Source organism: Pelophylax lessonae, assembly GCF_965119305.1.
Source record: "Pelophylax lessonae genome assembly, chromosome: 4".
NCBI classification, from domain to species: Eukaryota; Metazoa; Chordata; class Amphibia; order Anura; family Ranidae; genus Pelophylax; species Pelophylax lessonae.
Window position 1 is genome coordinate 475,483,777 of NC_138771.1, and position 26,758 is coordinate 475,510,534.

The following is a 26,758-nucleotide window of genomic DNA, read 5'->3' on the forward strand; positions in this document are numbered from 1 at the left end:
TAAAACAAAGAAAAAAAGTAGATTATTTTTTTCAATCTTATTTTGCCTAAGCAGCTGATTGAGCACAAGTGAGAGTTTCTGTAAATTTGCTATCAATTTTATTTCACTATAATCACTCCACTTGTCCCTTATAGTAAGTCCAGGGCCAGCACCAGTGGCTGTCATTTCTGCACCCTGAAGAAGTCACTGTCCATGCTGACGTGCAAGCTCTATGCATCTCATTTCGTAGGGGGGGGGGGCACAGTTGGGCATCTTCGCCTTGGGTACCAGATAGCCTTGTCCCAGCACTAGCTGGCTGAAAATTTATTTGGCGCATTGTCATCTTTAATTGTTACAGGTAAAGTTTTAAGAGTTAGGTTTCATGGTTAGGTTAAGGGTTCAGTGTTGGGAGGGTTAGCCATAGACTAGGTTTCTCCTAAGGGTCAGGTTAAAATTAGGGGTTGGCCGTGTGGGGATTTATGTTAATTTTACACTTGCTTTAATTACTGAAAAGAACTACCTGGCATCAGAATCTAGATGCCCAAAAAAATGTATCTAAATGCTGCCTGCACTGAATGCTGGATATGCAAATGAACTCCAGGAAATACCGACGAGAGAGCACCACTTTTACCCCATCGCCTTTCTGATTTTTAACCTCATTTCTTATACTCAGTTTCAGATATTATAACCCAAAAGGCTAAGCTACCCTCTTCAGCTCTCTGCCTCATTTCAGCTCTGCCTGTCTTTTAAAAATGGAGGACTATTGGGCAAAAAGGTGCTGCAAGAATAGCCTTTAGTGGAGAGATAATAGAAGCCTTCTTATGTAACAAATGAGTAGACCAAGCTTAGAGAACTGAGATATGCAGCAGCGGAATAACAAAACACACCAAAAAAACCTTCTTTGTACACTATGTCAATTAAGATACTTGAATTGATGCAAACAGAAAAGATAAAATTGAGAGGATTATGTAATCAGCCTAAATTGGTATAACCGAATTGTTGAGAGATTTTTCTTACAGTTCCGTCGTAAAAGCCTGATTCATTCTTTTCTAAAAGCACTACATAAAATGTACAAAATGGAAACAGCTAGATTAACATAAACATGAAAACAACAGCGAAAAAAACCCTGCAGAATCTTCTTTTGCAGTCTCTTTGACATCAAAGGGATTATTTACCAAACTGAAGGCTTCCGAGACTTTACTGAGTAGTGTAAAGGCTAGCAGTTAAGCCATAACAATTAAACGTAAAACAAAGCAGCGCTAGAACTCTAACAAACAAAAATGTAAAAATTGCAATACGAAACAGCAAATGATTGTGCAAAAATGTATAATTCATCAAATAGTAGCACACTAATAAAAGTGAACAAAAGATAAGGTGCATATACACCGATCAGCCATACCATTATGACCACCAACTACTATTGAGTATGGCCCACTTTTGTTAAAACAGCCCTGACCCATTGCGGCATGGACACCAAAGTAATATCCACATGAATGGCAGGACCCAAGGCTTCCCAGCAGAATATTGCACAAAGCATCACACTGCCTCTGCCAAATTGCCTTCTTATACCGCATCCTGGTGCCATCTCTTCCCCAGATAAGTGACGCACACACACCCAGCCATCCACATGATGTAAAAGAAAACGTGATTCATCAGACCAGGCCACCTTCTTCTTTTGCTCCGTAGTCCAGTTCTGATGTTCATGTAACCATTGTAGAAGCTTTTGGCTGTGGACATGGGTCACCATGGGCTTCACAGCCCCATACACAACAAACTGTAATGCCCATTTTGTTTTGCTTTCACCACATCAACTTCATTGACAACATGTTCACTTGCTGCCTAATTCATCCCACCAATTTTCAGATGCCATTGTAACTAGTTTACCTGTCAGTGGTCATAATGTTATAGCTGATCAGTGTAAGTCTCCAGGTATCATACAGGAGATGAAAGAACAAATATAAAGTCCATTGTGAACAGAAAATCATTACATATGATCCTCCAACACCAGTGCAAAGAAATCCGCCACCGGTTAGTGTTAATCCCCATGCCTCTTACCAGAGCAGATGGGCCAATTATTATATGGCCTAAAACCGCATGAGATGTCACCAAGTGCTGGATGATCACTGGGACCGATGACTATGAATGCAAGGGGCTTTAGTAGCCACCCAGGCTGGACTTTAAACACGCCTACCTGTTTTCCATTACGGGGGGAAGGGGCGCAAGGGATTAGTATATTACACAAGAATGATAACATTTTTTTTCCTTCAAGTTCTAAGAAAGTGACAAGGGCATTATGTTATGGGTTTAGTTATACTTAAGATGAACTCGTTTTGGAGTGTAATAACATTAAAATCTTTTTCCATCATGTATTTCGGTGACTGTGACTCTTGGGGAGATTTTCCACCAATTCCTGTCCATATCCTTTATATGAAATAGATGGTACAGTTGTTCCTGGGACAGGAAGGTAAAGACAGCAATAAAAATGTCAAACATTTTTTTGGCTGTGTCCAAATTCCTACCACTGATAGGGAAACAGACAGCAATAAAAACCCGACAGAGCTTCTGTCTTCTGATCAAAATGAAATAAAATTGAAGACTGGAGCTGGGTTATAGCTATTAATCTTTAATGGTTACTTCATCTTTTCTGCATACTTCCAGGCTCATTCAAACTGTGTGCATGCGCAGTGCGCTCTTTCTACCTCTAGCAGCAGAGGGAGAGAGAGTTCACTGACCATGCGTGCAGTTTGGATGAGCCAGAGTGCCCCCCAAGGGGACACACTTCTAACCTCCGGCCCTTCCTGCTTTTTAGGCAGAATGGAGGGGGTATAGCTACCTGAGAGTTTTTGGGACAGGCCGCGTATGGCCTACAGAAATGGAATGGGAAAGAAGCAGCCTTAATAAAAAGCTGGAAATGTTGGAATGCATGGGGAGTTTTGTTGGAAATAGAGATAAGCTCTGGTGTCCTCCGAGCGAACCTTTATCCACACTTCCATGTCGCACTCTATTTTAGTCCAATCAGCTGCGGGCCAGATAATTCACTGCCCCAAAACACACGTAAACGGGGGGGGGGGGGGGGGGTGTCAGGATGCTGATGATGCCAGCGCCCTTATGTGGACAGATGTCCAAATTCCTAATGTCATTAACTAAATATGGGCATGTGTCCATATAAGGGCACTGACATCACCAACATCTTGCTCCTTTGTTTACGTTTTTTTTTGGGGTGGTGAATGACCTGGCCCGCAGCTGATTGAAGTGAAAACAATGCAACTTTGAAGTTCAGATAGAGTTAAGTTCAGAGAATGCCCAAAATCATCTATAGTTGGAAATGTGCAGGAAAGGGGAACTAACTCTTTAACCGGTTGCCGACCGCCGCACGACTATATACTGCGGCGGTCAGCCCCGGCCAGGCAGAGTGACGTATCGGTACGTCACTCGCCTGTCACTGACTTGCGAGCCTATAGCGAGCGGGCGCGCGCCCGCCGAGGCGCGCGCCCGCCGCGGCTCGTTCACAGGCAAGTCAGTGCGTGTGACCGGCGGACTCGATGTCCGCCGGCCACACTACGATCGCTCCTGTGAAGGGAGAAAGACAGAGCAGCTTGTGTAAACAAGCTGCCTGTCAGTTCTCCCTGTGTAAAAGTAAAGATCTGACCGTTCTACTATGTAGAACGGTTGATCTTTGCTTTTACACCAATAGCAATGTCCCTACACAGTAGAAAGCACGCCCCTAGGACACACTTAACCCCTCCCTTCCCAATAAAGTTAACCCCTTCCCTGCCAGTGTCATTTTTGCAGTAACAGTGCATATGTATAGCACTGATTACTGCAGTAATGTCACTGGTAACCCCAAAAGTGTCAAAAATGTCAGTCAAGGGTCCGATCTGTCCGCCGCAATGTCGCAGTACCGAAAAAAAAATCGCAGATCGCCGCCATTATGCGTTAAAAAAAAAAACACCAAAAATGACAAAAATCTTTCTCTTTGTTAGTAAACGCGATAACTTTTGCGCAAACCAATCAAAATACGCTTTTTGCGATTTTTTTTACCAAACATAGGTAGCATAAAACAAATTGGCCGAAAAATGTTAAAAAATTTTGATTTTTACTTTTTTTTTTGGGGAATTTCATATAAAAAAATGTGAAAAATATTGTTATTTTTGCAAAATTTACGCTCTTTTTTTGTTTATAGCGCGTGATCAAAAAATCGCACAGGTGATCAAATACCACCAAAAGAAAGCTCTGTTTGTGGGAAAAAAAGGACGTCAAATTCGTTTAGGTACAGCGTCGCACGACCGCGCAATTGTCCGTTAAAGTCACGCAGTAAAAAATCGCAAAAAAACCCCTGGTCCTTTAGCAGCCAAATCCTCCGGGGCTTAAGTGGTTAACTGCTTCCATACTGGGCCAATTCCAGCATTTCTCTCCTTCATGTAAAAATCATCATCTTTTTGCTAGAAAATTACTCAGAACCCCCAAACATTATATATTATATATATATATATATATATATATATATATATATATATATATATATATATATATATATATATATATATTTTTTTTTTTTTTTAGCATAGACCCTAGGGAATAAAATTGCAGTCATTCCAATTTTCTATGTCACACGGAATTTGCGCAGCAATTTTTGGAAAAAAAAAACACTTTCATGAATTAAAAAAAACAAAAAAACAAAAAAAAAAACAGTAAAGTTAGCCCAATCTTTTGTATAATATGATAAGATGATGTTACGCAGAGTAAATAGATACTAAATATGTCATGCTTTAAAATTGCGCACACTTGTGGAATGGCACCAAACTTCGGTACTTAATAATCTCCATAAGCTACACTTTAAATTGGTAATCTGTAAAAAAATTTAGAGTTACAGAGGAGGTCTTGTACTAGAATTATTGTTCTCGCTCTAACGTTCATGGGGATTACTCACATGTGTGGTTTAAACTTTGTTTACATATGCGGATGAGACCTACGTATGCGTTCGCTTTTACATGTGAGCACTAGGGGACAGGAGAGCTTTAAATTTATTTATTTTTTATTATTGTTTATTTTATTTACATTTTTTTATTTTTACTTTCCCCTTTAATTTTTTTTGTGATTGCTTTTATTCCTATTAGAAAGGAATGTAAACATCCCTTGTAATAGGAATAGGGCATGACAAGTCCTCTTTGTGGAGAGAAGTGGGATCTATAAGACCCCACATCTCTCCTCTAGGCTGGAAAGCCTGAGATCCAAAAAAAAGATCTTAGCCTTTCAAGCTTAACACACAGCCGTATTTACAATATAATGTCCTCTGAGAGTCATAGAGATGACCGGGGACCACCTGGTTCTCAGTCAGCTCTATGGTAAACTGCCGCCGGGGACGGATTCCTGGTAAAAGCACCAGAGGTTGGATGTCCCCTCCTGATGTCTGTAGAAACAATCAAGTGGCTATGATTGTTTTTACTGTGCAGGGAATCATCGGCAGAAAAAAAATATAGCTGAACGATGCCTGCAGCTGCACCCATCATTCACATATCTCCACTGAAAGCCCAGGACGTCGCATGACATTTAGTGGAATGGAAGTGGTTAAAGCTGAATTACTGGCTTTTGTAAAATATGCAAACAACTGCAGCTAATATTCATTAACACATCATTAATCGTATTTTTTTAAATGCAAGCATCAGTATCAGCATGGTATCCATGGGCGTCCGCAGAATTTTTTCCCTGGGGGGGCATAATTTTAAGGTCAGCCATGCTCCACCCCTTTTCAACAATGTCATGCAGGGGAGGGGCTTAGTCATTATCACATAAAGCCTAGGCATTCAATGGTTTGTATGTATGTGCTGTGACATCACATGCTGTGCCTCTGTGCACAGGGCCACAAATCTCCTCAATTTCCTTGCCCCAGGCTCCCCCTCTCCTGGAATGATAGCACCGGGGCCTGGGGCTGAGGACAGTGGTCCATGCGGCTGCTGATGTCAGTCACCATACAAGCCGCGACTCGCGCCTATTTATTTTTAAAGGGGAAAATGAAGTCCCTATTTCCCAGTTTTCGGAGCGCTGATCGCCGCTCACGTGACTCGCTGCCTCTCTCCTTCTCTCGTCCTCTCCTTGTCCCCTCTCGACTGATGTCAGTGGGGAGTCCTTGGCCCCACCCGCTGCAGGCAGCTGTCAGACAGGGAGAGGAGAGAGGCAGCGGGTCACATAAGCGGCAATCGGAGCTCTGAAAACTGGTAAAGAACGGCTTATTTTTTTAAAACACATACACAGACACAGGGGCACGGGCACACAGGATTATTAAACAGACCAGACAAGATAGTATAAAGTGGCCTAACAACCACTTTAAAGGAGAAGTTGAGATTCCAGGGGGGGGGGGGCATTTGCCCCCCCATGCGGACGCCCATGATGGTATCAGTCTCTTGCTGTTCCAGTGCAGCAGAGTTCAGACTGGGAAAGATAGAAACAGAACAAGGACACAACTGGGCTCCATCGGTTGTGCTTCAGTGCTCATGTGCTAATGAGGAACATTCTGAAACGATCAGAGAGCAGAATTACAGAGAGATGAGCTTATCAGTCTGTTGCTTCTTTACTGTCCAGTTGCAGGATTGGGGGGGGCAGGCTAAGATCTGAAAGGGTTACTTAAAGTAGAACTATAGGCAAACCTTTTTTTTTTTTTCCTTTTGGATAGAACAAGGGAGGATTAAAACCCCTGTCAGATTTTTTGTCGGCATCTGTGTCCCATTGTGGAGATCTCCCTTCACTTCCTGTCCCATGGCCAAACCGGAAGTGAGAGGAAATCCCTGCAAATTAGGGGAATTCTTTGGGGACCTCCAGGTCTTTAGACTTAGTGCCCCCATTGGAAGATTTCCCCTCTATTACTTTCCTGGGGACAACCCAAAATTTGGGATTTTCTTTAACTTTCATTTTTAATGATAATGGTAAACAGGACAAATAGAGAGGGCAAATCTTCTTAATGAGGGCACAGACAGCAATAAAACCTGACAAGCGTTGTAATCCCTCTCCACTCTATCCAAAACTGAAAAAAAAAAAAAGTTTTGCATTTAGTTATACTTTAACTGCAGCAGAAAAAAATAGACAGGACTGTACTGTGTGGCAGTGCTGTATAAATCTCAGAACTGGGTGGACAGAAATTTTTTTGGGCAGATAAAAGAGCACCCTTTTAGATATTTCTTCTGTGTAATTAGCTGTTTCCCTAGCATTCAGATCTAACTGGGACATTGATAAATATAAAACCCCATTTGACAATGGAGTAACCAGTAGGTTGCAAGGGGGTGATTCCAAGGGTGGACTGTGAGGGGCTTCAACCCACAAATAATGCCACATATTATAAGGGATGCTATAGATCTGATACTGGCACAGTCTTGAAAGGGGTTCTCCAATGTCAGCAAATCACAGTTTCTTTTTACATGGAGTGGTATCACTGTTTTATGCAATTGGTCATGAGATGTATTTACCCTTTTCTGCTTTTGGGCGAGATGTTCCAATTCCTGCTCTTTGTTCAGCAGCTTCTCCTCCAGCTCGTGGCTGCGAGTTTGAAATCGCTCAGTGTCCTGATTAAAATATAAACATAGCATCACTAAGAGAGCAATAACTTAATACATTTTGTAACTAAGAAAAATCTTAATAATAGCCCTTGAAACAATAATATAAAAATGAAAATATACTAGCAACAGGCCAAAAATAATTTACTTCCATTCAATATTTAAAGTACAGTATGTCTATAGTTAAAGGGAATCTGTCATTTACCGTACTCATTCAGGGCAAATTAACAGGTTCTCTTGGAAGTTCGCACTCCCTCACCTATTGATATGTTCCTTTGCCTTGCTCTCCCACTGCTCCGTTCATCTGTCAGAGACATGGAGTATCCAGTAGTACCTAGTCACATTTATGTGGACTTGTTTATGCTGAAGATGTTTAACAGCCTAATCAAGGCACTTTTTTACTGTGTCAGGAATAGGCCTTAATATTTATAGCCACACAGGTAACTCGGCCCCATTAATCCAATCAAAATTAATGTGTCAATGTAGATGTTAGACTGCAATGTAGATGTTAGACACTGGGTATATAGCCCTGGTGCATGAGATTCCGGCTTTTAGGTATGGGTTGAAGGCAGCTCCACTGCTGGCAAACTGTAAAACTCTATATGACAGGCTGACAGTTGATGCAACTGGACGGGGCTGGACAGTGCACCAAGCTGTACTTATATTTAAGGCAATTTTAAATAGATCTGCTATCCTCGATCTTTTTAAATCCACCACATTTCAGATTTTGTAAACATTATTTTGAGAAAGCACATGATGGGATTTTTTAGGTGCTTAGAGACAAAATAGAACAATTTGTCTTACCGTAAAATCCTTTTCTCTGAGGTTCACTGGTGGATACAGCACCCGCCGCTCTTGTTGGGTTGAGTTATGTGTACTTCTGACACTGCTTGTTACAAACTTGAAGTCCTCAAGCAGGAAGTTATAGTATACCCTCTGGGACTGCCTCAGGGGTGTAAGCAAAAAGATTTCTGCCTAGTCCTACTCCTATAGAGAGCAGCAGAAAGCCCAATGGTCCAGAAGGCAAGGAGCTATGTCCGTCAGTGAACCTCAGAGAAAAGGATTTTACGGTAAGACAAAAATCCAGTTTTAATTCCATGTATTCAAAATAAAAAATCAGATATTGTCAAAACCAACATGACAAATTTATACAGTCGTTGTACAAAGATTTCCACTCAACATGTTTCACCAAAACTGTGGCTTCTTCAGGAAACTTATAAAGCCTTGTACATAATATCTTTATAACTGAATAAAAAACATTGTAAGTTCATAGTACGAGTAAGGACCTTACCTACCCATACTATGAACTTACAATGTTTTTTATTCAGTTATAGATATATTGTGTACAAGGCTCTATACTGTAAGTCTCCTACAGAAGCCACAGTTTTTGTGAAACATGTTGAGTGGAAACCTTTGTACAATGACCATATGAATGGGTCATGTTGGTTTTACCAATATCCAATTTTTAATTTTGAATATATGAAATAAAAACTGGATTTTTGTCTTACCGTAAAATCCTTTTCTCTGAGGTTCACTGACAGACACAGCTCCATGCCTTCTGGACCATTGGGCATTATGCTGCTCTCTCTAGAGCTCACCACCAGGAAAAAAAATTACACCCTCAAAAAGCAAAGCATCTGCATCCGCAGCCTGCAAAACTTTGCAGCCAAACGCCTCATCCGAAGATGCCAGTACATCCACCTTATAAAACTTTCTGAATGCGTGTACAGACGACCCCGTAGCAGCCTTGCACACCTGAACCACTGACGCCGGATGACGAAAGGCCCAGGAGGCACTAAGCGCCCTCGTAGAATGCACTTTAACAGGGAAAAGAGGAACCTGAACCCTAACGGAAAAGGCCTGCACCACCGTCTGCCTGATCCACTTGGAAATGGTCACAGCAGATGCAGCCTGGACTCCACAAACATGGCCGCTGAAGTCGGGAATTCAGAATCCACAGCACAATGGCGGTGCTGCATGGGACCCAGGACCCCACTGGACCCCAGGGAAAAGGTCATGCACCAGGAGGGGACCCCCAGGGACCCCCCTGTAGCACCCAAGTACGGGCACCCCCGAAAAGGGGGGCCGACAGCGGCACCTACCCACCACTCTCTGGCCCAACACCAGACAAGCCACCCTACCAAAATGTACCCGTGCCCCCCAAGAGGGGCTAAGGGAGGGAACAGGGGGCCAGTGAGGGCAACCTACGCAGAGGGGAACCCCACTGTGGAGAAAGGGGAAAGAACATGAGGGGGAAGGGGGACACAGGAGGGGGCCTACCATCCCCAGGGAGGGCCCATGACCACCCCAGCAATTCCATAACAAAAGAGAGGGGACACTACTCACCACACCACGGCACCAGGCAGGCGCTACTCCCAGCAGTCCACTGCACCATCTTGGAATGGGGGAGCCGCGGCCTGAGGTACACTGCGACTCTGATCGTGACTGCTCTCGAGACCAGGCTTAGCGACCTCGAGAGGCATTTCACTCACTGGCCAGCCCCCAGTACAGTGGGGTTATGTCGCAGCCAACCTAGCATGCAGCTAATAGTTGGGTCCCGCTTGCAGGCCAGACTGGGAAGACCATAAGGATCTAGGATATCCAGTGCGTCACCCAGTCCGGCTGTTGATTGTAGTTCACATAGGAACAAGTTAATTGTAGTTCACACAGGAGCAAAAATAATAAAGAAAAAGTAAAACATTCCATTTAAAAAGAAAAAAAATGCCCGGACCGCAGATCTCAGCAGAGAGCAAGGTTTTTACTCCTGACTAGGCAGAACAAAATTGGATTCCTATAACAGGAAGTGATGGTATACACTCTGGGACTGCCTCAGGGGCATAACCTAAAAGGTTTCCACCTAGTCCTAGTCCTAGAGAGAGCAGCATAAAGCCAGAAGACATGGAGCTGTGCCCGTCAGTGAACGAAAGAGAAAAATTGTTTTTAGACATGTTGTTCTATTTTGTCTCTAAGCACCTAAAAAATCCCGTCATGTGCTTTCTCAAAATAATATTTAGGGCAGTCTGATTTTCATGGCTGAAGGCATAAATTGTTGTCAAATCGCAGAGGTAGCTTGTGTGAAATAGCCTTAGTGCTTACACAGGATTAATTACTTTTTTTCCTCCCCAACCTGAAAGTGTTCAGGCCTGGTGAGTGACTGTTTTTACCTGAGCACTGCATTCTGGGAGGAAAAGGAAAATGGCACATCTTTTTCAAGGGCTTCAAGCATGCAAAGGAATGTAAAATCACACAACTGTACAGTGCATATGCATTTTTCATTGCCTTAACACATTTACTATGATGTGAATGAGCCCTTTATGGACCCGGAATAGAGGTACACTTTGCCTCTAGGTTTCGGAAAATATGAGAATGTTGCTGTCACAATTCTCTGTTTGATGACTAAATGCGATTCAAGAGATGTATTATAGATTTTTTTGTTCTCCCGTTGTTCATCTCTTGCTCAAATGGCCATTAAAAGCTTCAGAGGAAGCAGAAATTTCTGCAGTAATCATTGCTGCTAGCAACGCGTAGAAGGCGTACAGCATCGAGTCTCTATTTGTTCCACGTTTCAAGTGTATTTTCCTACAAAGACTCAATTAGGTTGTATATCCTGCGAAGCAAAAAAAAAAAAAAAAAAGCCAAGTGTTCCATTAGCTGTCTCTCCCACAGATTAGATTAGGCACATTAGGCAGTAATTTTTTTTAGATAAATAATTGCCTCTAATGAAAATCCTGGCAGCTCCTTTCTCTATTTTACATTGATAATAGTTATAGAAAATAAACTACTTGGAGGGGTGTCTGGGTGGCTGGCACAAGTGGCTAAAAAGTTAACCTTGCTTTACAGCTCTGGGTTCTGAGCTTAGAACCCTCCAGGGATGCTACACAATATGGCTAGAATTTTGTTGACACTTGGTCATTACACCTATATGAATTTGATGGATATGCAGTTCCAAAACCATGGACAATAATATAGAGTCCCTGTGTTTGCAGCTATAACAGCCTACACACTTCTAGAAAAGCTTTTCACAAGATTTTGGAGTGTATCTGTGGGAAATAGTGCCCATTCCGCCCAGATCTTTTGTGAGGTCAGGTACCCATGTTGGACGAGAAGACTTGGCATGCAATCGGTTTTCCATCTCAACCAAAAGGCTTTAGTAGGGTGAAGGCCAAAGTTCTGTGCAGGCCACTTCAATTCATCCACACCAAACTCGTAAACGCATTTCTTTATGGACCTGACTTTGTGCACAGGGGTACAGTAATGCTGGAACACAGAAGGGTCATCCCCAAACTATTGCCAGAAGGTTGGAAGAGCACATTGTCTAAAATGCCTTTGTATGCTACTATTCTGTAGCTTAATAAAGACTTTGATACGGATGTGCAAGTACCCTTAATTGGATACAGTGGTTCCAGAACAGTTTTGTGTCTTCAGGTGTCTTAGCAGATCAGTGACTGCACGGACCCACCAAGTAGTGAAGTCGATGTGTCAGTGGGCTTTTGTTTGCGTCAGAACTGCTTTTCTCCCCATGCAGGTCTAAGGCAATGCAAAAGCAATTTGAAGCAGGATGATGATTTGGTTTACAGAAAAAAGACATTAGCTAGGAACCTACTTGCAAGAGAAATTGTTCCTTTTCTGATTTTATCTGTTGTTCCATCTCTTCATACAGATTCTGTATTTCAACATCATATGTGGCGATTTTCCTGGTTAGAAAGAAAATGGTTTGATAATCCTTAGAAATATCATCCCTTTTTTAAAACAGCAGCATATTTTGCCCATTAAAGTGTCCATGACCATGTAGAGAGTGGTTGTCTACTTGTACCTGACACACATTATAGCCCTATCTATGTGGAAACACAAAGAATCCCTGCATTTATCGAACCTCTGGTCTGCCATGGACCAGCAGCTGTAATCTCAGATTTTAGTGGCAGTAATTTGCAGATCGGCCATTAGGACTTAATGGCTTTAACAAATGTCTTTCTGTTGAACAGTTATTTTTGGATTGGGTCTACTTTTATTGTCTAGTCATTTTGTTGGTTTCTAATGTTGAATGTAAGAAATATACAGTAAAACCTTGGTTTGCGAGCATAATTTGTTCCGGAAACATGCTTGTAATCCAAAGCACTCTTATATCAAAGCAAATTTCCCCATAAGAAATAATGGAAACTCAGATGATTCGTTTCCACAACCATTTATTCATAAGTCCTACAGTTTATAGTCCATATAAAAAGATTATAGCATTGCGATAGGTTATATGACCATAAAATGTCCATCCACAAATAGCCGCTTCCACAAGGGGATTAGAAGCAAAATCCAGCAGGAGCTACAGAGTACCAAAGAGAAGAGAGGTGCCTCTAAGTGTAGCAATATGGTTCCATTTAATGAAGGTACAATATTTAGCAACTCACATAGTTGATGAATAAAACAGGCACATCCAAGTATGCAGGCATCCGGGGTAAAGCTGTCCACATGGACTATCTTCTGTACCGCCGGCTGCCAGTCTGTAATCCTGACCAGGAAGACCACCCTGCAGTAAAGCGATCTGAAAGTGAGGGGCAGCATGGAAGGGATGACGTAGATGATGGTGCGGAGGATGGTCTATGTGGACAGCTTTAGCCTGGATGCCTGCATCCTTAGATGTGCCTGTTCCAATCATCAACCATGTGAGTTGCTAAATGTTGTACCTTCATTAAATTTGACCATATTGCTACACTTAGAGGCGCCTCTCTTCTCTTTTATACTCAGCTGTGACTTGAGGCTACTTGTATATCAAGACATCGCTTGTATATCAAGTCAAAATTTATTTGAAAATTTTGCTTGTCTTGCAAAGCGCTCTTAAACCAAGTTACTCTCAAACCAAGGTTTTACTGTAGTTTTAATTTTGTTCATGTCTTATGATATCATTTATCCTTCCTAGAAATGAAAGATAATGATAATAGATAGAATGAGAATGGGTATGAATGGAGGAGAAGAAGACTACTGACAGAGAGGAGAAGAGTGGGCATAGACAGAAGAGGAGGAGAATGGCCACTGAGGGAAGGAGAGCAAACATAGAGAGAGAAAAAGGAGAATAATCGGCAATGAAAGTGGGTTTGCATGACAGTAGAGAAAAAGTAAGACAGAGGGAAGGTGAGTAAGTATGGATAGAGGAGGAGAAGAATGATGACAGATAGGAGGAGAATGGGCACAGATGGTTGGAAATAGAGGAGAATGACTACACACAATTGTGGGCATGGATGGAAGTGAAGGGAAAATATTAACAGAGGGAAGGAGAGTAAGCATAGATGAAGAGGAGGTGAAGGACTATACTATAAAGAAGAGCAGGCATGCATGCAAGTGAAGGAGAAGAAAAAAGAGAAGAAAAATTCCGCGCTATGGATAAACTTAGTATGTGAATGTGAGTGATTACTAAAATATTGAAAAAATTACAAACGTGGTGCTTAAAATAACAAATGAGCTGCAGCCCCCAAAAAACACTAGTAATTAGTGTCTATATGAGAGTAATTTGTAAAAATGGATATGGCATTGCTCCACTTAAATAAAGTGCTAATAGTGCAATACTCTCCAAAACGTGCTGCTCAATAAATATAATATATTATAAATAAATGAGTAGAAATATATTATATAAATGAGTAGAATAAATATATTATATAAATGAGTAGAATTGACCACATTTACTGTGCAAAAAACAAATACTGTGCAATATCCGCAAAAAAGTGCAAGTGCTAGAAACATACAAAGTGCCAATGTAATCTTAGTGTAATAATGTCCTCCAAAGATACATGCACTTCCATTTAAAAAATCTTCACATGGAATTGCTGGTCCTTGTAGTGCCACCAATAAATCTGTGTATCAGTGCTAATCCAGCACAATCAAGAGTCCAAACATGCAGTGACTCCGATTCCTCCAATGACCCCCCACCAGGAGTGCACTCATCAGATAGCTACCCATTGGAGCAGGGGTGTATCACCTTTTACTGGAAAAAAGCTGCTTTTTTCCTTCCCTCCATGGTTCTCCCTTGAGCTCCCCCTCACAATCTCAGTGTGATCGTATCCTCTTTATGACTTGATGGAACACAAAATGATTTTCCCCATAGTGTAAAACTGTAGTATACTTTATTAAAAATATATTATCTACTTAGATAAAAGTGTCGCAGTGACGCTAAGCCCCACCCTACGTGTTTCATCACTTTGACATCATCTGGAATGGCCGCTCCAGATGATGTCAGAGTGACGAAACGCATAGGGCTGGGCTTAGCATCACTGCGACACTTCCGGTACATGTCCCGGACTTCCTGCTTGGGTCCGACCATATGAGCATTGTACAGTGTGTTTATGTAAATGGATAATTAATTTTTTACAAAGTATACTACAGTTTTACACTATGGTGAATATCATTTTGTGTTCCATTGAGCCATAAAGAGGACACGATCACACTGAGATTGCAAGGGGGAGCTCAAGGAAGAACCACGGAGGGAAGAAAAAAAGCAGCTTTTTTCCAGTAAAAGGTGATACGCCCCTGTGGCAAGTGGGTAGCTATCTGGTGAGTGCACTCCTGGCGGGGGCCATTGGAGGAATCGGAGTCACTGCATGTTTGGACTCTTGATTTTGCTGGGTTAGCACTGATACAGGGATTTATTGGTGGCACTACAAGGACCAGCAATTCCATGTGAAGATTTTTTACATGGTAGTGCATGTATCTTTGCAGGACATTATTACACTAAGATTACATTGGCACTTTGTATGTTACTAGCACTTGCACTTTTTTGCAGATATGTTTTTGCAATGTTATCAATTCTACTCATTTATATAATATATTTATATATTTTTTTGAGCAGCACGTTTGGAAGAGTATTGCAGTATTAGCACTTTATTTAAGTGGAGCAATGCCATACCCATTTTTACAAATTACTCTCAAGTGAAGGAGAAGAGGACAATGAGCATGGATGTAAGTGGAAGAGAATGATGTCAGAAAGGAGAACAGGCATGGATTTAAAAAGAGATGAATGCCCTGAGAGAAAGTGTGCATTGCTGAAAGAACTGGAGAATAGCCATACAGAAAAGTAGGCATGGAAAAATTGGGTAAACAGGAGTACATCAAACACTAAAACATGGATAGATCAATGATGATAATAGGAAAATATGAGAGTCTACATAAGGCTAAAGAGAGAACTGATATATTGAGTCACCTCTAAATATACAGTATATATGAAGCCAACACAAATAGAAAAATGGTATCTAAAACAAGAGATTCACTTTTGGTTGAACATGGATAGCCTTTGGTCAGTTTGTGGACATGGCTTGCTCTAGGGTTCATTTAAAGTGAGTGGACATTTTGGAAACTGCTGTGCATTAATCGATTTTAGAAGCAGCATGAAAGAATAGTAGAACCTATATGGTAATATGGACTCATATGGATTTATTAAATGTTGGATGCAGTGGTTGTTCAGGTTTTCATGTTTTATATACAACAAAGGGAAAACATTTCTACTGACTTCTTGAGTGCACATTCCATTTCATTCTTCTCCTCGTTGGCTTCCTGGAGCTGGGAAAAGACTCTTACAAGAAAATTTTCAAAGCTTGGAAGCAGATGGGGCTCATCCTTCCTTAACTCCATCCATAAACGCTTAATGACATTCTCACTGTAACAGAGAAACAGAGAATCAGATGGGTATTCTGAGTTACATTCAAACCAAAAATTTCCTTTTTTCACAATCAAAGTTTATAAAAGGAAAGGAAAATACAGAGACCAGTACCAAATCGGCATTAAACAAGGTCAACAAAGATAGTAGTTCGGTAACATAGTAAATGTTCAAGATACATTGATATAAGCATGCTTCTCAAACCAAAGATTTCCTAACATGCTTATGAGTATTTAGTATATTCAGTATAGCTAATCTGTATCAGAAAAAAAAAATTGACAAAGGTTTTAGCCTTTCCTTCACCACTGTCTGTATTACTATTGGAGAGATCTGCCCTAAATTCCTGTCTACATGACTACATCCGGTTGGATAGGAAATGAGAGAAATCCTTTAGGGGGACTAGCATTGTAAGGTTTAAAAGTGTATATCTAGCCAAAACATGTTATGGTTGTCACCAAAACAGGAAATGTGGGTATAACTTCTAATAGGCATACAGACAGTTAATATATATATATATATATATATATATATATATATATATATATATATATATATATATATATATATATATATATATATATATATATATATATATATATATATATATATAAAAAAGGAATTTTGATCATTACCTATTCTATCCAAAACATTTTTTTTTTTGTTTGAGTAGATTTTCAAAAGGTTTCAATTTATTTTCTGTTGAGATTTTAAGATAGGAAATAAATGTTAATCCCCCCCAAGCAGTGCAAAAGAAAAGAAAACACACAGGGATTTTAATCAAACCTATAGTAAAGCCTGTGGATGTAGGACAGTGATGTTGCACAGCAATTTCTAGTCTCATTTTTTTTTATTTCTATATCTCTCTGTAGTAATTTAGGACGAAAGAACAGAGTCATGAGAACCCAGTCACAAGACGACAACAGAAGTGAGGCAGAATGAGTTGTGGGACTTGTGGTCCCAGTGTAGGTATGTGCCTTGATGATGCAAGCACAATAGGCGACCTGAAACAAAGGTAATATTTAAAGTTTGCTAAAAAAAAAAATGAATTGCTGTAAAGTTTATGGAGTTTACTTTTATCTGTTTGTTGGTCTCTGGAGGTCTGCTTTGAACTGTAACTCCAGGCAAAACTTTTTTTTATTTTTTTACCTTTAATAGAGTGGATAGAGTTAGAACCTGTGTTATGCTTTAATATTGCTGAATGAGACCTCGCTATGAAGATCTCCCATTACTTCCTGTCAGCACCAGTGATGGTGTTGGGGGTTCTAACCATCCCAGTCCTGCAGCAAGGGATTAATAAAGAATAATAGGAGGGCTTGAAACATCTTGCCTGTTCTGAAGAATATGCTTTTTCAAGCTTTTTCAAGCTCCTTCCCTTGCTGCCCTTAGTACCAAAATACTAGGCATAAGAGCATATCATTTCTGCTGATAGGAAGAACAACCTAATCTTAATTTCGTAAAGTGCTGAGCAAACTATTGGTGCTATATAAATCCTGTATAATAATATTAATAATAATAATTTAAACTTGGAACCTATCCTTCAACACAGATCACATAACCAAGGTCTAGGATTTTAATAATTTGTGCAAAACTGCCAAGAAGAAGAAAGAAGAAGAAGCCTTTTTTTCCCTTTCTTTCCCCGAATTGTGCAGACCAAGTAGTGCTGTTCCTTATATGTAAAGTTTAGCTGTTTTTGTCATCTAAGCCCCCTCCCTCCATCTCCAACCACCCCCAGATACTGATATATACAGAGAGCAATGACACTGGAAGGGCAGAGGTATATTTTTTAATTATTATTATTATTTTCATACAGGATTTTTATATATTGCTGCTGGGGGAGCACATTGTAGGGCATCTTTCCTTAAGGCTTCTTTCTCTAAGTGATTCTCTTCTAAAAGTGATATGCACTTCAAGCTCTGCTTCAGCTGAACATCTCTTCTCTGTCCCTCCACAGGTATGCGTAATTCTGCTAAAAAAACATCCACCCTTAACTGCAACTGGAACCTGTTTACTCTCCCTGTGTATCTTTGCTTTTTGGTATGTGTAAGCTGCTAAAATATATCCACCCTTAACTGCAACTGGAACCTGTTTACTCTCTCTGTGTATCTGTGCTTTTTGGTATGTGGCCCTTTTTCATCTGTTGCCCTGTGTGCATTACCATGATGTTTTTGTTGTTCTGAAGTGTCTGATAATGCTTTACGAGTATGCCTTATCTTTATAGTCATTCTTGCCCCTTACTAGTCTGACTTTAGAAGTGAAAGATCCACTCTGTTAGGCATACTTATATCCACTCATGATTAATTAACCAGTTTCCAACTCCCACCCTTATACCGGTATAAATGTAGTGCACCCTTAAGGGGTCAGCACGTTGCTGGGGGAGCACGTTGCAGAGGGAGCACGTTCCTTAAGGCTTCTTTCTCTAAGTAATTGTTTGTACAAGTGATATGCACTTCAAGCTCTGCACTTCAGCGATTACACAAGGCGAACATACACAGCAAACTACACCAACAAGCAAAAAACAGGCTGCAGGTGACCCTGTCTCTCTATTCAGCTCTTTTCACACTCTGTAACATGCACTCTCTACCACTCCTGCTGACAGTTGTGTCCTCTCTTCTCAAACTCACTCATCTTCACCCCTCTTCTCTACCCCACAGCTTATATATATCACCCCGTCTTCTGTCCTCTCCCTGCTACTGCTCCTACCAACTCTTGCTAATTTTACATCCACATACTGAGAAAACTTCCAGGACTCTGGGGCATGACCCTTCATATAAATCGCACTCCCATATTTTCTTCCTCACGCTTCTCCTTGCCTCTGGTGACATATCCCCAAACCCAGGGCCTCCATTTGGCTTTTCACTACGCTCCCACCACCCTACACCCTCTGCCAGCAGCTGCAACCCTCATAACCTAGTTTCCTATCCTCTTGTTCCCCAATACCAGCCTCTCCTTCTCCTGTGCCCTCTGGAACACCCTTCTTTCTGTAACAAACTCACCTCCCTCCACGACCTTATCACAAATTCACATACAGGTACTTCACCCACCTCTCTCTATGACATTCTCCTTTTTTGAGGCACATTGCATTCGTCTATTATTTCCTCCTGTTTCTTTAAGAATCACTGTCATCTACTGGCCCCCTGGACCGGTATCAATCTTCCTTGATGACTTCTCTGCCTGGCTACCCTACTTTCTGTCTTCTGAAATCCCCACAGTCATTCTTGGTGACTTTAACATCCCTGTTAATGCTAAGACTAATACTGCTTCTAAACTTCTAAGCCTAACCTCATCTCTTGACCAGAAGAAACGGATACAGGCTCCTACACACTCCACTGGCAACACCCTTGACCTTGTCTTCTCCTATCTATGCACTCCATGCAACGTCTCCAACAAACCTCTCCCACCACCTTTTTAGTTTCACACTCTCCCTGGCTTCCACCTCCTCTCCCTCAAACCGTCTAACAATTACCCGTATAAACCTTCGCCACCTCAACCCTTCTATGCTCTACTCTGCTACTGACCATCTATATGACAAAATCTCACCCCTGTCATGCCCCAAACTAGCCACTTTCATGTATTTCCAGTTAAAACAGGAAATACATGATCTCTGCAGAATGGGAGGGTCAGAGATCTGGCAGAGCTGCAAGATTCACTGGTGGTTTTGAAGTTATTTTAGAAGGGATCACATAATTGATGTTCCAACTCATGTGACCAGCACCAAAAATACCCCGAAGCCCTAATTTCTGCCTTTGTAATGCAAATCTACAATGCTTCCCTTTAATCATTTTAGAATTGAGGTTAGTAACCTACAAGAAGGAACAAAAATGGAACAGGTTAATATATTCAAATACATTTTAAGCAGATTCTCGCTGTTTATGCCGTCACTTTTATCCCAAAATGAACTAGCATGTAATAACGTGTCTTGCTACTTGGCTGTAAATATGGAACTATTAAGACTTTTCTCAGGAAGTTAAAAAAAAAACAATGTTTTATGTGATTGTACTGAAGAGCCATTATCTGTATTTATGCATCTTAGTAGGAATTGTTTATTCATAAGCCCCTGACTTCAACTCATCTTTTGTGAACTGTGTCGAAGAGCTGCATAAACAATTCACACTTTGAATATATATCCTGTTTTTACACAGTAGATGTAAAGGGAGCCTGTAACAAAAGCACAAACCTGAGAGAGAAGTTGCTATTATCCTACTCCTGAGTTTTCTATTTGTGCCTTGCCAGTAAAGCTGCATCTGTTCAGCTTAAGGCCTGGTTCAATCGCATGTGTTTTTTGGTGCATTTTGCTTTTTGCAGAAACGCGCTACAGTCCATTTAACATGGTTTCCTATGGGACACATTCACATCTACACCTTTTTCAGCCGCTGCGTTTTTGGAAAGAGTCAGGGACTTTAACCGCAAAATGGTGCAGTTTTGGTTTGATAGACTTCAATGGAGATGCTGCAGAAAAGCATGTAGTGCATTTTGACGTGTTGTTTCTTTTTTAATCTGCCCAATAACAAATTAGCCAAAAAAAGCATAAGAAACGCAACAAAAAGAACTGCAGGAACAGATCAAAAGCTTTAGGTGTGAACCAGGCCTTACTGTGTCTTTCATGACAACTTCAGAACTGATAGGCGTTCCAGAGGTCAAAGAATAGAGATAACTAATCAAGGCTTACTATTCTATTTACGTAAAAGAAAGGAGGGAAGTATTGCTTAAAAAGTAATTAGTATATAATTAAGTAAATATAATTAAGTAATTTTGTATTGTTTCTTCTGATGCTTGTAGAGTCAGCCCCCAACCCATATTATGAGAAAGGATCCAAGAGTGTCCGTTTTCTTTTAGGCTAATTTCCTTAACCACTTCTGGACCTGAAGGTTTTTCCCCTTAATGACCAGGCCATTTTATGCGATTGATTCAGCACTGCGTTACTTTAACTGATAAATTGATGTCCTTTTTTTTCCCACAAATAGAGCTTTCTTTTCGGTGTATTTGATCACCTCTGCTTTTGAAAAGAAAGACAATATTTTTTTCTGCTATAAAATATATCTAATAAAAAAAATTAAAAAAATCGAATTTCTTCATCATTTTAGGCCAATTTGTATTCTGCCACATATTTTTGGTAAACAAAAATCCCAATGAGTGTATATTGATTGGTGTGCGCAAAAGTAATAGCATCTAGAAACTAGGGGAAAGATATATGTCATTTTTATTTATTTATTTATTTTTTACTAGTAATGCCATTTTTAGCAGGACTGCGACATTGCGGCGGACAGATTGGACACCTAACTGACATTTATGACACATTTGGGGGGGACCAGTGACATTACTACAGTAATCAGTGCTAAAAATATGCACTGTTACTGTACTAATGACACTGCAGGGAAGGGGTTAATACCAGGGGGTGATCAAATGTGTCCCTAGACGGTTCTCTCTAACTGTGTGGGGGAGGGGCTTATGGAGTGAACACAGGGACCTGTGTTCCTAAATAAGAAGAACACAGGAGCCCTGTGTTCATTGCTGACAGAACAGCGGTATGCCGTGATTACAATGGCAGACTGCCGTTCTGTCTCCACGGGGAGCGATCGGGGTGCCTGACGGCAATCGAGACCACCAGACCTACAGATCAGCTTCCCTGTGGTGAATGGGAATGCCGCTCCCCCACTTGCGGTCCTGTGAAGCCACGTACAGGTACGTAGTTTCACGGGAACGAGCCGACCTGCTGCAGTATATGTACGGCGGCTGGTCAGCAAGTAGTTAAAGTGGATGTAAACCTGATTCATGAAATTTGACCTGGGCACATATATCTGTAGTGTTTACTTATCTCTCTCCAAAGCCCTAAGTTTCTTGTCTTTCTGCTGCTCAGTTCCTATGTTATCAGCATGATAATTTCTTACAAGTCCTTCTGACACAGGAGATAAAAGCAGCTAGAAATTTGTGTCGGGGTGGATCTATTCATAGCACAGCTCTGCACATTCCTTCCTTCCTCTGCCAATGTGGAGTGGGGGGTGTGCCTTTCCTCCAATCAGCTGTCATACAGTGTATGCCCAGACTACACTACGACAGCTGAAACAGGAAGAAAAAAAATCTAACGTGATGTATACTTTCTAAACAGTATATAAAGCTTAGGACAGCATATATACAAATAAAATGTATATAGGGAGATTTTTTTTCATCTCTGTGTATCATCTAAAGCTATTCATTTCACTGGGTATAGGAGAGGGTTTACATCCACTTTAAGCCTAAAGAAACTAGGGGAGTATTTAAAGAATAAGTGCACGTAACACCACTTTAGCTCCAGAAGGTTTTATCTCCCTTCATGACCTGGCCTTTTTTTGCTATTTAGCACTGGGCTACTTTAACTGGTAATTGTGTGGTCATGCAACGCTGTACCCAAACAAAATTTCTATAAATTTTTTTCAAACAAATAGAACTTTCTTTTGGTAGTATTTGATTACCACTGGGGTTTTTTTTTTTTTTTCATTTTTATTGTATAAACGTAAGAAGACCAAAAATTTATAAAAGAAAACATTTTTACTTTCTGCTATAAAACATATCGAATATCTGCATCTAATATCTCCATATCTACTGTGCTCATGTGGACAAAGTAAGGTCCATAAAGACATGGTATGATGAGTAAGATTTGGAGGAACACAAGAGGCCCACATAGAGCCCTGACCTCAACGTTGAGATGAATAGGAATGGTGACTGCAAACCAGGTTTTCCCGACCAAGTCTGTACCTAAACTCACAATTGCCCTTTTGCCTGAATTGTCACACATTTCCATAGACACACTCCAAAATCTTGTGGAAAGCCCTTCCCTTAAGAATGTCACAGGTATATGTGTATGTGTGAGTATGTGTGTGCGTGTGTGTGTATGGGGGGGATAATTAAGGCTTTGGAATGAGATGTCCAAAAAATCTCATATAAGTGTGATGGTTAGGTGCTCCAAAAGTTTTGTCTATATAGTGTGTATGCAGATGCATGTAAATTTTTTGCTCCATGATTACTACATTTTCCATTTTAAACTTACTCTTCCAAAATTTTGTTGGCCCCTAAGCCATCAATTAGGTTGTAGAATTGGGTGTTTTCATCCTCCTCTTGGGTTTCCTGATTACTTTCTTCCCATTTTGTTTGATATGTATTTTCAAATTCTAGCTGTTCAGCAAGTTCCCCATGAGGAGTTTCATGCGCTGGGATTTCTTCTCCATGTAGAAACTGACCTGAAATGGTAAACACTCAACAATTGTATTATAAATACTTCACATCTTCAAGATTACCTTGGGCTTTTCTATTTTAGTTCCTTGTGATACTCTATCAGCCACTTTCAAAGCTTATGATTATGTAGGTAGGATTTAACAATTTTTAGGGCCAAAAAAGTTATTTTAGGTTTGGATATAGTAGGCATGGGTTAACACTAGGGATCGACCGATTTTCGACAAGGCCAATATATCGGGGGCCGATATGCACTTTCCCCGATATATATCGGAATTGGCCCCTGAGGTTACCGATATTGCCGATATTTTGGGAAATTGCTTGTACCGGAGTGATTCCTGCAGTTAGAGACATCACCCCGGTACCGGCGTCCATAGTCGACGGTCAGCTGTCTTGTAATGACAACCGATGTGGCTGAGAAGCCACTCGGCTGTCATTACAAGGTGCGGGAGGGGACGTCCCCCCTCCCGCCGCCTTCCGCGGCTTGCCCGGGTCTCCCGTCCCACCGGGAGACCCGGGCAACCAGCCTGCATGGCCACCGAAGAGAGGACCCTATCATAGCCGCATTCAGCTCTGATTGGGTCTCCATGTAAAAACCCGGAAGTGATGTCATGACATCACTTCCGGGTACTCGGAGACAAATTTAAAAAAATTACAGCATTCAAAACAGCCAAACTTGGCGTTTTGAATGCTTTTAAGTGCGGAGGAGGGGTTTGGGGTCTTTTAGAAACCCAGATCCCTCCACAAGAGTACCTGTCAAAAAATAAATATAAAAAATAAAAAAAAAAATGTAATATTCGAAAATATCGACCAATATCGGCCGATATCGATATGCGATGACCAAAATATCGATATCGGCAATAAAAAAAACTATATCGGTCGATCACTAGTTAACACCTCTGATAAGTGTTGTGTGTGTCGCACTGGGGGATATTTTAGTTCACTATTTGCCCTATAGAAACAACAGGAAATAAGAGAACATTCCTCCAAAGGGAGGAGAATCCCCTTAGACAGCTTACACTACAACAATGTTCCTACATTTAAAGACGTCCCTTCCATTATTATTTTGGTGACAAAATTCTGGATTTTTTCTTACTTTCAGCCTATTCAGGAAATTGTCACTAGGACAAATACAGCAGGTGAATCTTCCCAGTAAGGACTCTGACAACAACAAAAAAAAAAACTGACAGGGTTGGATAAAGCCTTCATTATTCTAAAATTAAAAAAAAAAAAAAAAACAGTTTTGCCAATAGCATTAACTGCTGCTTCCTACCTGAAGGCTGATTTTTTTGTATCTTCCATTCACTCCTCACTGCTCTGTTGCGAGTGAAGAGAAATACCCAGTATTTCCCATTATGGAGTTTCCCATCCTGCAGCACTGGGTGCCTGTTAAATGGGTTCAAATAATAAAATCTGTTGCCCTAGCCACAGTATATGTAGTGTAACGAGGCTCTGAACAAATCCACGTATTGGTTAGTAGATTTATTTACATTAGGTTTATCTCCTATTTTACAAGGTCATCTATGAATACACCAAAATTTAGTACACTCTAAAAATGAATAGACAAAAACTTACTAAATCCTGTAGTGAATTCTTCTAAGGTCAGAAAGCCATTTCCATCAGTATCCAGGGTGTCAAATACCTTTTCCAGTTCTTCATGACTAAGAGGTAATTCACCATGGAGCCTCTAAAACAAGATTTTTTTTTTTTAATTTGTTGCTTTAGAAGTGTGTGTGTGTATGCATATACAGTATCTCACAAAAGTGAGTACACCCCTCACATTTTTGTAAATATTTTATTATATCTTTTCATGTGACAACACTGAAGAAATGACACTTTGCTACAATGTACAGTAGTGAGTGTACAGCTTGTATAACAGTGTAAATTTGCTGTTGCCTCAAAATAACTCAACACACAGCCATTAATGTTTAAACTGCTGGCAACAAAAGTGCAAATGTCCAATTTGGGCCCAAAGTGTCAATATTTTGTGTGGCCACCATTATTTTCCAACGCTGCCTTATCCCTCTTGGGCATGGAGTTCACCAGAGTTTAACAGGTTTCCACTGGAGTCCTTTTCCACTCCTCCATGACGACATCATGGAGCTGGTAGATGTTTAAGACCTTGCGCTCCTCCACCTTCCATTTGAGGATGCCTCACAGATGCTCAGTAGGGTTTAGGTCTGGAGACATGATTGGCCAGTCCATCACCTTTACCCTCAGCTTTTTTAGCAAGGCAGTGGTCATCTTGGAGGTGTGTTTGGGGTCGTTATCATGTTGGAAGACTGCCCTGTGAACCAGTCTTTAAAGGGAGAGGATCATGCTCTGCTTCAGTATGTCACAGTACATGTTGGTATTCATGGTTTCCTCAATGAACTGTAGCTCCCCAGTGCCAGCAGCACTCATGCAGCCCCAGACCATGACACTCCCACCACCATGCGTGACTGTAGGCAAGACACACTTGTCTTTGTACTCCTCACCTGGTTGCCGCCACACACGCTTGACACCATCTGAACCAAATACCTTTATCTTGGTCTCATCAGACCACAGCACATGGTTCCAGTAATCCATGTCTGCTTGTCTTCAGCAAACTGTTTGCAGGCTTTCTTGTGCATCATCTTTAGAAGAGGCTTCTTTCTGGGACAACAGCCATGTAGACCAATTTGATGCAGTGTGCGGTGTATGGTCTGAGCACTGACAGGCTGACCCCCCACATTACTGTATTACTGGATATAATAGTCCGTGCATAGCTGAGACCATCAATGAGGTCTTGCTACCTGTAAGAGGTGTACCCATGAATGGAGGCTTTTTCCCACCCAATTTTTTTCAAACCATTAGGGCTCTAGAGACCAGAGAACATAAAAATGTTATATTAAAATTTACAATTCTGAGAAAACTATTTGTTTTTTGCACATAAACCCCAGGAAAACACTCATCTTGTGTATGTAAGAAACCTAAAGAAATAATAATTCCTTTATAATTAAATAAATAGTAATATATACACTGTCCCCTATCCTGCCTGCCAGTGCATCACAATAAATACAGTATCTCACAAAAGTGAGTACACCCCTCACATTTTTGTAAATATTTTATTATATCTTTTTATGTGACACTGAAGAAATGACACTTTTCTACAATGTAAAGTAGTGAGTGTACAGCTTGTAGAACAGTGTCAATTTGCTGTCCCCTCAAAATAACTCAACGCACAGTCATTAATGTCTAAACCACTGGCAAGAAAAGTGAGTACCCCCCTAAGTGAAAATGTCCAAATTGGGCCTAATTAGCAATTTTCCCTCCCCGGTGTAATCTGACTCATTAGTGTTACAAGGTCTCAGGTGTGAATGGGGAGCAGGTGAGTTAAATTTGGTGTTATCGCTTTCACTCTCTCATACTGGTCACTGGA

At 40.8% G+C, this 26,758-nt stretch overlaps 1 protein-coding gene across 2 annotated transcripts in view; it reads right to left on the reverse strand.

Annotated features, from left to right (window-relative positions):
- CRACR2A (calcium release activated channel regulator 2A) overlaps nt 1-26,758 on the reverse strand; it is a 205,657-nt gene that overhangs the window by 73,098 nt on the left and 105,801 nt on the right. For both annotated transcript variants that reach the window (XM_082256108.1, XM_082256107.1), the window contains exons 3-7: nt 24,934-25,045; nt 23,177-23,366; nt 16,009-16,155; nt 12,127-12,217; nt 7,437-7,532 (exon numbers count right to left, since the gene is read on the reverse strand). In XM_082256108.1, coding sequence (XP_082112234.1) covers nt 7,437-7,532; nt 12,127-12,217; nt 16,009-16,155; nt 23,177-23,366; nt 24,934-25,045 — 636 coding nt within the window. The remainder of the gene's footprint in view (nt 1-7,436; nt 7,533-12,126; nt 12,218-16,008; nt 16,156-23,176; nt 23,367-24,933; nt 25,046-26,758) is intronic.